Source organism: Dipodomys ordii, unplaced genomic scaffold (genome assembly GCF_000151885.1).
Source record: "Dipodomys ordii isolate 6190 unplaced genomic scaffold, Dord_2.0 Scaffold86, whole genome shotgun sequence".
Lineage (NCBI taxonomy): Eukaryota > Metazoa > Chordata > Mammalia > Rodentia > Heteromyidae > Dipodomys > Dipodomys ordii.
The window spans coordinates 6,100,006-6,111,538 of record NW_012267302.1 but is presented as its reverse complement, the minus strand read 5'-3'; the positions used below and the strand labels follow the sequence as shown (position 1 = coordinate 6,111,538).

Genomic DNA, 11,533 nt, shown 5'->3' with positions numbered 1-11,533 from the left:
TCGGCAAAGATTTAGGAGCCTGACTCTCACATGGTTCCATCTGATGAAAGCCAACCAATATATGGCCTCCAGGAACACATGAAATCTAAAATCCATCTCTCAAGCTCCCACATAGTCCCAATCCTTCCCAAAGCCTCTTCTGCACAGCTGGCAACCCCAGAACACCCATGCCCAAACCCCCACATCCCCTCCCCCCCATGTAATCAATCACCCAAACCTCAGACCCTTAACCTCGGTGCCCAGTCTGAGCAGCAATCAGCATCCGAGAAGAAAAGGCAGCTTGGGTGGGTTCAAGATTTGAACCAATTGGCGCTGGGAAGGTGGCTCAGTGATAGTGCTTGCCTTGCATGCATGAGGCCCTGGGATTCGATTCTTCAGCATCACATAAGCAGAAAAAGCTGGAAGTGGGACTGAGGCTCAAGTGGTAGAGCCCTGATCTACAGCTGAAGAGCTGGGGGACAGCACCCAGGCCCAGAGTTCAGGCCCCACAACCAACAACAACAAAAAAAGATTTGAACCAATTGCACAGTGGTTGAGCAATCAGAAGACTTACCTACTAACCAACTGTGCACTTGAATGAAATGACTAGTAAGTTTAACTTTGTTTTGAGCAAGTATTTTTGGAGACAGGGTCTCCCCACGTACTCCAGGCTGACCTTACAGGTATGTGCAACTACACTCAGCAAGATTTAATAAGACCAGGAAAATTGAAGAACTTAGTGGCTGTGTAGATCCAAGTGTCTTCTGGAGTCGATTTCACTGCAGTGAAGGCCAATAATGAAAAAGGAGCAGTGCAGAGCAGCACACAGGCTCCTGGGTAGTTATATCAGCTATCCCGTATACACTTCCCCCCAGCATGCTAACCAAGTGTTTCCCAGGTGCTCACTGGACTGTGTGAAAGCAGCAAAAACAGCAGACTAATGTCACAACATCCCAAGTAGAGCTTCAAATAGATCTCAAAGCCAGACCACAGGTTTTTACAGTTTATTAATCCCTTCGTGAAAAATTCGTCACCGCTGCAGGTCAAGTCAATGCAGGATCTTTATTCCTTTGGCTGTGAATCAAGAAAAGTTTTATTAGCAATTGCCTTGAAAATTCCTTAAAAACAAACTCAAGTTTCAACAATTTCAAAAATTAATAAAACTCATGCAGAACAAGTATTAGTGACCTCAAAACAATGTGAGTACCAAGAAAAACAAACATTCACGTTAGGAATGATACAAAAATGAATACAAGTAAAACTACTACTATACTTTAAAAACAAACCATGTCACTGTTAGTACCTTAACAGGTCACAACCTGTGCATTTGCACATGAACTTGGAAATGTGCTCTGATGACCTGTTAAACTACCGCAGCAGTAAACCTGGTCTAGAACGTTAAGCAATCTACAATCTACAGTAAGAATTTGAATGATACCTGTTATCCAATCTCCAGCTCACTGAATCAGTGGCAGGAAAAGGGAAAGGGGAAGAGGAAAGAGGAAAAACAATAGTTCATTAGCAGTCCCTTTTCAAGCTCCAAAATAATCTGCATTTAAGTGCATGCAAAGATACCTAAACTGTGCCCATTTAATTCTTTATAGTTGTACACAGAACACTATATAGACCTACAGTCACTGGTGTGCTTCTGAGTTTGTTACAGCTAGCTGGCTTGATGTTAACAAGGTGGCCTGAGCACCCCACTGAAGTAAGTGATCACTATGCTAACATGGGTGGACAAAATGCCGGCTGTGAATGCAGCACATCCACCTAAAACTTGGGCCTCTCTGCTCACCTGAGATGAGCACCACCCAGACCTGGGAGTCTCCACAGACTAAGTCCTAGAACTTTGGGAGAACTCTAGGCAAGCCTTTTTAAAGGTATCTCAGTTTAACATTAAAGCAACTCTGTTGGACCCAAAAGATTAAGAAGAATGCCCAACTAAACATGATTATGCACTCATGTCTGCATTCACTTTCCAGCAGGATTTTCAGGGTGGCCCAGTGAGATGACCAGTGCAACCTGAAGCAGGAACAGTGCCGGCTCACATCCTCAGGGAAGCCTCATGGCTGAGTGAAAAAAACAATGCGTTAAATGTTCCCCAGACCTAACTCAACGCCTGCTTTTGGCCAGTACTGGCATACTCTTTACTTCATTTTTCACTCATGGCTGGAGCTCTCCACTTGAGCCATAACATCATGCTTTCACTTGCAGCTTTTTGATAGGTAACAGGAGATGTCTTACTTGTCTGGCCAACAGTGATCCTGATCTCCACTTCCTGAGTAGCTAGAATTAGTCAGAGCCACTGGTACCCAGCCTTTTTTAAATTTGTCAGGAGGAATAATAATCCTCTCAACAGACAGCAGTTCTAAGCTGCATCTAGAACTGCATAAGAATGAACAGTGTTGGAAGTAGAGCTGTGACCCAAATGGTAGAGTCCTAGCTTTGAGCAAAAAAAGTCCACCAATAATTCAAAGCTGAGTTCAAGGCCCAGTACTGGGGCACACAAAAAAATGAATAAACAATGCTTATTTCAAACTCTATCCATGGCCAGGTAGGCCCAGGGCTCCTGCTTTGCCAGGCACAGTATAAAAGCAAGCTACAGGGTAAATGGCCATGATTTTAAAACTACTACCCCACCCCCATGCTTAAGGCTTCTTCTACATTGCATATTTAGCTATCCACGTATCTGAAATGGAATAGACCATGCTGATCAAATGCTTATGAGAAAAGCATTATCCAATACACTTCAAGTAAGCTGTGAGTAGAGGGCCACTAGGTACAAACTTGGAAAACAGCCACACACTGGTGGCTCACAGGTAATCCTAGCTACCCAGGAGGCTGAGATCATGGTTAGAAGCCAACACAAGCAGAAAAGTTCATTAGTCTATCTCCAAAATAACCAGCCAAAAAGCAGGGCTGGGTGTGTGGCTCAAGTGGCATAGTAAGAGCACAGCAAATGCCAAGGCCCTGAATTCAAATCACAGTATAGCTGGGGGTGGAGGGAGGAGGAGGGGAAGTGGAGGTTAATAAGAGGCAAAGGAAACAGCAGATGCTACCAGGGCAAAAGCTTTTATCAGCACACCCTCTGGGTTCACAGCTCCAGAAAAGGCTGCTCCGTAGACAGGAAGAGGGCCCTTCCTCAGCTGTGTTAGACTAAGCCGTTTCCCAAATACGTGATGGCAAGGACAGTGACTCTACAGGACATGACATTCAGTGGGCACCTACCTTCAGTGAGTCACCTCACCACATAACATGCATATTTGAGTTTCCAAAATAAATGTGATTGTTTTCCTTTGCTCATAACACAGTATTTTAAAACAGCATGTGTTCTAATAAATAGACCAAACTATCAAACTGTTGTCCAAAGCCAACATGCAAAGCATCATAGCAAACTGTGAAGGTGCTGCATTCCCACCCCACGCTCACCATCTCAGTACCTGCTACAGTACCTGCTAGACACTTCATTTCTGATGAACAAGAAATCCAAGGGTGGAGGGGACAGGCAAAAAGAAGTTCACAGAACACTCAATTATTCACCAACCCAGCACCTTGATTCCACCTAGACTATTCAGTTAGCTAGCAAAGCTGGTAAAAAGCCACTACCACCACTAACATCTCTTAGTAGCTTGGCTATCTGGAGGAAAGCAATCTGAAGGTCTTCAATGCCAGAAAAACACGGGCCACATTGATCCAGTGTCCATTTAATGAGATCAAGTTAAGTCCCTGTTAAAACCCTCTTTGACAGTCCATGCCAATTAGCAGTTAAAACTTCTCATGATGGGATTTGAAAAGCACCCACCAGATCACTGAACCAATGAGGTGCCATCAGACACTAATCTACAAGCAGAAGAGGGGTGGCGGTGGCCGAGCTACTCTAAGGTGTCAAGATACTATCACTACGGAGCTTCTCAAGGCATTACCTTCTGTAATCCACAAGTGAGAAAACAAAAACAAAAACATTAAGGAAGATTATTAACAAAACAAAATCCCTCCTTCATGGAAACTAAAAACCTACAAATAATGACATCTCTATTTTCCCCAATCATACCTTCTTGCCAGCTCCAACATTGGCCTTTGCAGTCCCTCTGACTTTCTTCATTCTGTTTTTGCGTTCCTTTCGCTGTTTCCTCGAAGTCTTCTTCTTTTCATACAGGCCATGCTACAGGAGAAATTTATGTTGAGGCATGACTGGGTCAAGGGCTATGAAATGCAGCTACCAAACCTTTTCTTCTTACCACTAGCCACCCTTAGGGTCTCTATTCCAATCTGTTCCTCTCTGAGGACAGTGAAACTATCAAGAACTCTACCCACCTAGCCATAGAGATTGAGGTCTAGGCAGCTTCACCTGGCCAACCTTCATACCTGCTATTCTTGCTGCCTGGAAGTTTCCAATCTTTACAAGCCATCTCAGCTTCAAGTCACCTCTCCAGAGCATCAATTAAAAGCAGTACAGTAAAGGCTAGGCATAGCCAAGCATTGTTGACTTCCAGCTACTCAAGAGAATGAAACTAACCTGAAACTAACTTGAGCAAAAAAGTAAATAAAAAAATTTAAAAAAAAGTCACAGGGACTTTGTATCTCCAATTAATTAGGAAAAAAGCTGGACTGGAAGTGGGTGGGGCCAAGTGGCAGAAAGCTGTGAGCACCAAAGCTCAAAGCCTGAGTTCAAGCCAATACTGCCAACAACAAAAAACAAGTGCAGGGGCTGGGAAGGTGGCTCAGTGGTAGAATGCCTACCTCACATGCATGAGGCCCTGTTTTCGATTCCTCAGCACCACATAAACAGAAAAAGCCGGAAGTGGCACTGTGGCTCAAGTGGTAGAGTGCTGCCTTACGCTGAAGAGATGAGGGACAGCACCCAGGCCCAGAGTTAAAGCCCCACAACCAACCAAAAAAAAAAAAAGCGCAGCCAGGCATGGTGACATGCCTGTTATTCCAACAACTTGGAGGCAAAAGGTGACAGGTGGTATCAAGCACAAGGCCTTGTATTCAAATCGCACTACCAATACTTAATCATTTTAAAAATACACTTCAACACAATCTCCCTCACAGATGTTGTCTGGGACGTGGTAGCAGGGAGTGACCTGAGCTAAAAGGATCAGACAAAACAAATACTTCAGTGATATTTTGTATACTGGACTGTAGGAGAGATAACCTGCCCAGCTGTGTTCCACTCTGTATTTGCTCAACACGTGATCAAATAAACCTCTGGTTCCTTGCTACCCATGGGATTAAATCCATACTCAAGTGTCTGTACAAGAGCCTTCATGCTTCCTTCTATTTCACCCCACCATTTCCTATCTAGCCAATGTCCACAGGTACTCTTTTATCTGCCCTTCGGAACCCAGCTCTTAATCCTTTCAGAATTCCTTCTAGGTCTTCGTAGCTGCCACCCAACTTGGTCTGTGCATTCTCCAATACCCATAGTGCTCCTGAAAAAAAATTTCAATAGGTGTTGCAGAGACACTTACTCTTGCAAGTCTGTGTTTGGGCTCATTTTTCTTTGCATAATCCAAAGAATCATAAATCATGCCAAAGCCAGTTGTTTTGCCACCACCAAAATGGGTTCTGAATCCAAATACAAAGATGACATCAGGTGTGGTCTTGTACATTTTGGCAAGTTTTTCCCGAATTTCTGTCTTAGGTACTGTTGCCTTTCCAGGGTGAAGGACATCAATGACCTTAAAGGAGGTAAAGCATAGTGTTTGTTATAATTAAAAATTTCTGAAGGGCTGGGATGTAGCTCAGTGGCAAAGCACTTGCCCAGCAAGTACAACATCCTGGGTTTGATCCTCAGTATCAAAAAAGAAAAGCCAAAAAAATACAGCTAAATATATCTGAAATTAACAAATCAACAAACTTCAATGTGTCTTTGCTTACCATCTGCTTCCTCTGAAGTAGTCGGTTGGTCATGAACTTCCTGGTCCGGATAGTTACTGTGTCATTCTGAAAACAAAACACTAATTAATCAGTCTATTCCAACTTTTTTGTGGCTTTGCTGGAATCTTCTAGCAAAGTCATACTAAGCTCACTCAGTAGCCAATTTTCTTTAAAAAGCAAAAAGCTGGGTGCTGCGTGAGCCACCAGACTAGAGTGGTGTGGCTCAAATGGTCGAGCGCCAGCTTTGAACTGAAAAAGCTAAGGGATAGCACCCAGGCACTAGTTCAAGCCCCAATACAGGCACATACCAAAAAGCGTTTTTTTTTTTTTGGGTCCGGTCGAGGGGCCTGAACTTTGGGCCGGGGCACTGTCCCTCAGCTCTTCAGCTCAAGGCTAGTGCTCTACGACTTGAGCCACAGCGCCACTTCCGGCTTTTTTCTTTTTGCTTATGTGGTGCTAAGGAATCGAAACCAGGGCCTCTGGCATGCAAGGCATGCGCTCTATCACTGAGCCACCTTCCCAGCCCCCCAAAAAGCGTTTTAAATAAAAGCAAATTCCAACAGCACAGGACAAACCTCACAGGACCACTTGAAGTGTATCACAAACCAACAAAATGCACTGGATTTAACAAGTCACTTTATGGTTATCAATATGGAGCCATTTTTCACCCTCACCACCACTGGTTTTGTGGACTGTGTAACTTTTTTGTGGGAACTAGCCTATTTGTAAGATTACTTGCCTCTAACTGTGTCACTGGCAACCCTGACTTCAATTGTTGGCTTTCTTCTCAAGCAAAGTCAATTTCAGGTATTATTCAGTGATACCTCACAGATGTCCAGCACAAATGTGATCACAGTAATGTCGTATGTCCAGCCTGTGTTAAGTCTATCCTTGAAAAGCTGGAAAGCCCATAAGAAAACCATTCTCTTCGCATTTACTAACAGCACGCTTACAATTAAGGAAATATTAACAAGCTGAGCCATCGGTGGCTCACCCCTGTAACCCTAGCTACTCAGGAGGCTGAGAGCTGAGGATCCAGGTTCCAAGCCTGCCCGGGCAAAAAGTCCAATTAACGAGCCAATAACCTGAAGTGAAGCCGAGGTTCAAATGGGAAGGTGCTCGCCTTTTGAGTGGAAAAACCAAGAGTGCAAGGCCCTCAGGTCAAGCCCCAATACCAGCACATAAAAGTTCTAAGGAAGGGAAGTTTGTTCAGTAGCAAGTAACTGTCCATTTTCATCCTTAAAAAAGCACACCAAATTCTTCTCAGTTCTTGAGCAAATTAAAAGACAGTCGCAGGTGAAGCAAAACATTGCCTGATCATGAAGCTAACCAGCAGAGACTTCGGGCTACGGCATCTTTGGGCGGCATCCCTTTCCAGGACCCGTTTCCCCGGGAAGAAAGCTGAGGGTGCTTTGGGCCGACAAGTTTCCTAGCTTCCAGGCAGGCACGGTTCCACCCGCCACGCCAGGGCGGGCCACTGCCTTCGGACCCACGCGGCCCGCAAGCTGCTTATCCCAGCACGAGGCTGCAAGAGGCCCAGCTCCCGCAAGGCGCGCTCCGAGGACAGGAGCAGCGGACGCTCTCGCGGTCCCCGGCCCTGAAGCCCGGCGCCCGGCACGTCCTGGACTGCAGTCCCAGTAAGCATCGACTCCGGCGGCCCCCGGAAACCGGCCTCCGCAAGACAAGGCAGGGAAGGGCAATCGGGCCTCGGGAGGCTCTAAGTCAGATAGCAGGACCAGAAGACGAAGGATGGCTGGGATTGACAACAGATGACGGCCCGAGCTCAGGGAGACTCACCATGATGGCGGCAGACCTTCAGACAGCCAGGGAGAAAAGGGGCCTACTCTTCACTGGCCAATCATATCAGTACGTACGGAAGGACCCCAGGCAGCGCCGGGGATGGGCGTGGCCGTGGATGCAAGTACGACCGCGCCGGTGCCTGATTGAAAATGCCTGAGGCCACGCCTTGCCGATGTTTGGCCACACCTCTGGGATTCATGATTGGCCGGTCCCGAGACACCGCAGCTCTAATTGACAAGCTTTATTAAAACGTGTGTTCCATTTCGTTCTCGTATTCCAGTTACCGTTTAAGTAGATTCCTTATGAATTACAAGTAAGGTAAACCGACAAAGCATTTCAGATCTCTCCTGACAACCTCCTCATTTTACAGCTAAGGAAACTTCAGAGCCTTGATTTAAATCTTTAATCTTGGCATAGTCTAGTGGCTCACACCTCTACTCCTAACTACTTGAGGAGGCCAAGATTTAAGGAGCTGGATGGAGATCAGGGTTCAAGGCCAGACTGGGCTGAAAAAGTCCATCACAGTCTAGCTCCAAGGTAGCAAAAAGCCGAGCTGGAGGTATAACCCAAACAGTAGAGCACCAGAGAGCAAGCACAAGGCTCGGGTTCAAATCCTGGTACTGGCATAAATCAATATTATATGTTATCTCAAGTAATGTTTGCTACACGTTTTTTGGGGGGGAGGTGATTCTCTGACTAAACTCTGTGTGTGTGTGTGGAGTGTGCGCTGCCAGTCCCGGAGTCTGAACTCTAGGTCCCGTCCCTGAGCTTTTGTACTCAAGGCTAGCACTCTGGCTACCACTCTAACAGCTTCACTTCTGGCTTTTCTTTTGTTTTGTTTTTGGTGAGTGTGGGGCTTGAACTCTGGGCCTGGGTGCTGCCTCTTCGCTCTTCAGCTCAAGGCCAGTGCCCTACCACTTGAGCCACAGCGCGACTTCCGGTTTCCTGGTGGTTCATTGGAGATAAGAACCTCCCCGCAAAGCCTGCTCGAGCTGGCTTTGAACCGCGATCCTCAGATCTCGGCCTCCACAGTAGCTAGGATGACAGACGTGAGCCACCAGCGCCTGGCCTGCTTCAAAACAAAATGCTTAATTAGAGCTAAGAGTCTCAGTGGAGAGTCCTGTCTGGGCTGGCTTCCACCCAGGCCCCTCCGATCTCAGCCTCCGCAGTAGTTATCCTAGCAGGCGTGAGCCACTGGAGCTCATCTTAGCTCCGGGGCTTTTTTAAAATAAGAATATGTTTATATTTTTTTCACCCTAATAACTTTTTGAACTGGAGTCTCACACGCAGCTGCTTGCTGTCATTTATTTCCCCTGGTTTAGCCAGACGGTGGCAGGTTGGTTTTAGCTTGTATCTAACTTCCCTTGAGCCCTTAGAGGCGCCTCAGTCACAAAGTCCCGGATGGACCAGGCTTTCCCGTGTGGACCTGCCTCTCACCTATTCTGAACTGGGATATTTGAACCGCGCAGGACTGGTGCCGTTCCAGGGGGCTCCCGCTAGGTGGCGGTGTGCTGCGCCTGCGCAGGGCACGTTGCCTCGGGCCCCTCTTGACAGACGCACGCGGCGGAAGAGGAAGCGGACACGTGTGGCGCTCTACGGTGGCCGAGGAGGTGCGGCGGCGGCTGTAACCCCGAGTTCCTTCGCGCCGCCCGGGGTGCGGGGTGCCGGAGCCGTCCTTGTCCCCCAAGCCGAGTCCCCACGTGGGGGACTCCCGGGCGCCCGGCACCATGGTGAAGGAGCAATTCCGGGAGACGGATGTGGCCAAGAAAATGTAAGCCGGAGCGCGAAGGGGGCGGCCTGCGGGGGGCTGAGCTTCGGGGTCCCGGAGGGCCCCATGCCTGGACGATCGGACAATAAGGTTCCCGGGCGCCGGCCTGGGATGGGGCCAGGATTCCAAAGCTCCAAGGCTGGCATCTGGGGGTGGGGCTGTCGAGGGGGCCCGTGCCCGCGCGGAGCGGGGTCAGGGCGGCCGCTCGAGACCCCCCGAGTCGCAGGGTGACCATTTCCCTGCAGGAACTCCTTCCCCTAGATCTGCCCCCCCTCCCGACCCCGCCGGGGAGCAGCCGGAAGGGGGCTCACGACGAGCGCCTGGCACTGAACGTGGGGTTGCCAGCCCGGTGCTGCGCCGCGTGCAGCTCGGGCCCTGGGCCGGAATGAAGCTGTCTATTCAGGCAGAGGTAAAGAGTTCTCAGTCGGGAAAGTGAATCCATCCTTCCAGAAGGGTGCTGGTGTGTACCCAGACCCAATGCCGGGCACCACAGTCTAGAAGGTGGAGAAGGAACTGACAGAGAGGTAGGGAAGGGCTGACATTGTCCAAAAAAAGAAATGTACGCTTTAGCTGACTGATGTCATGGTAACCCCTCTGTACCTCACCTTTATAACAACAACAAAAAAAAAAACGCTACCCTGAGGATGAGGAGGAAGGATGAGATGAAAGAGCAGAAGATCCATTAGGCTTGGGCGCTGTTTCTGACCTTTTTCCGCTCAAGCCTAGCATTCTGCCATCTGAGCCACAGCACCATTTTCCCCCAACAAGCCTTCCTCAGAAAGGGGGGGGAATATAAGGAGGCAGGAAGGGCACTCCACTGCAGGCTTTTTTGCTGGTGAACCACAGCTCCACGTCAGGCAAGTGTTTCACACTTTCCTGCTAGGGTAAGGATCGGAATCACAATCCTCAGATCTCAGCCTTCTGAGTAACTAGGATTACAAGTGTGAACTACCCAGGCTGGCTGAGGGTTTTGTTTGTTTTGATATTAAAAACAAACAAACAAACCCTGCAAGTGCTTTGATAAGAGCTCTACTGTGAGGTTCACTCCCCAGAGAACAAGTTAAGGTAGGGAGGCTTTCCAGGCAGTGGCTGAGATCCAGGCAGAGGGTAGTACAATGATCTGCACTGGGGATTTGAGGAGGCTTTCTGGGCTGTAGTGGATTTTAGAGAGCCTTAAATATAAGGGGAGAGGATTAATGAAGCTGGGTCACTGGTGAGTCACACCTGTAATACTAGCTGCTTTAGGCTGAGATCTGAGGATCATGGTTCAAAGCCAGCCCCAGGCAGGAAAGTCTAAGACTCTTACCTCCAATTAATCACCAAAAAACCAGAAGTGGCACTGTGGTTCAAAGAGCTAGAGCTAGCCTTGAGCAAAATTGCTCAGGGACAGCACACAGGCCCCAAGTTGAAGCCCCACAACCAACAACAAAAAAAAGAGGTTGGGGGCTAGCAGAACTTCTCACTGGGGCAATTGTGGGGGAAGTTGCCTTTCCCTGGAACAGATATCTAAACTTACGTTGCCTCCCAGCTGTTCTGTACACTCACCCATTCAGGTCTTCCACCCCTTATCCCATTTAGATGGGAGATACTTTTTCCAGTGGAACTTTGGTTAAGGTGCAAATTAGCCTATAATCTCAACACTCAGGCTGAAGTTAGAGAATGAGTTCCATAAGATCTCATCTCAAGCAAACAAACTTAGCCAAGTTATATCTATGGACTTTTCTCCCTCTATCCTGTTATTCAGTAGTTGTACAAGGAGGTTTCAACTTAACAAGTGCAACTTGATCAGATTCACACCCCACTCCAGATCTACATACTTTGAACTTAAAATCCTCTAGCACCATTCATTAGCTTGCCTTTTTGGGGGGGGGGTGGTGTCATGGGCTTAGGCTCTGTTCCTACACTCTTCAGCTGAAGGCAAGCACTCTACCACTTGAGCCACAGTGTCAATTCCGGTTTTCTAGTGGTTTATTGGAGATAGGAGTCTCACAGACTTTCCTGCCCGGGCTGGCTTTGAACTGTGATCCTCAGATCTCAGCCTCCTGAATAGCTAAGATTACAGGTGTGAGCCACCAGTACCCAGCTTACCATTAACTTTTTTTT

General features: G+C 47.7%; 2 protein-coding genes across 9 annotated transcripts in view; one reads left to right on the top strand and one right to left on the bottom strand.

Moving 5' to 3' along the window:
• Positions 1-955: 955 nt before the first annotated feature.
• Positions 956-7,740, bottom strand: Rps24 (ribosomal protein S24). 7 transcript variants are annotated; one of them, XM_013025672.1, is made up of 8 exons: positions 7,660-7,740; positions 5,863-5,928; positions 5,454-5,663; positions 4,031-4,141; positions 3,903-3,905; positions 3,420-3,449; positions 1,418-1,439; positions 956-1,053 (listed from the first exon to the last, which is right to left on the bottom strand). In XM_013025672.1, the coding sequence occupies exons 1-6, from the start codon at positions 7,660-7,662 to the stop codon at positions 3,444-3,446; spliced, it is 399 nt and encodes a 132-aa protein (XP_012881126.1). In that variant the 5' UTR covers positions 7,663-7,740; the 3' UTR covers positions 956-1,053; positions 1,418-1,439; positions 3,420-3,443. The 7 variants fall into 7 exon arrangements, with proteins under 7 accessions (XP_012881126.1, XP_012881125.1, XP_012881127.1 ...); XM_013025671.1 differs by having other exon boundaries at positions 3,432-3,449; XM_013025673.1 differs by lacking the exon at positions 3,420-3,449.
• Positions 7,741-9,255: 1,515 nt separating this feature from the next.
• Polr3a (polymerase (RNA) III (DNA directed) polypeptide A, 155kDa) overlaps positions 9,256-11,533 on the top strand; it is a 47,903-nt gene continuing 45,625 nt past the window's right edge. For both annotated transcript variants that reach the window (XM_013025685.1, XM_013025684.1), the window contains exon 1: positions 9,256-9,433. In XM_013025685.1, the coding sequence (XP_012881139.1) occupies positions 9,390-9,433 (44 nt within the window). In that variant the 5' untranslated portion in view covers positions 9,256-9,389. The remainder of the gene's footprint in view (positions 9,434-11,533) is intronic.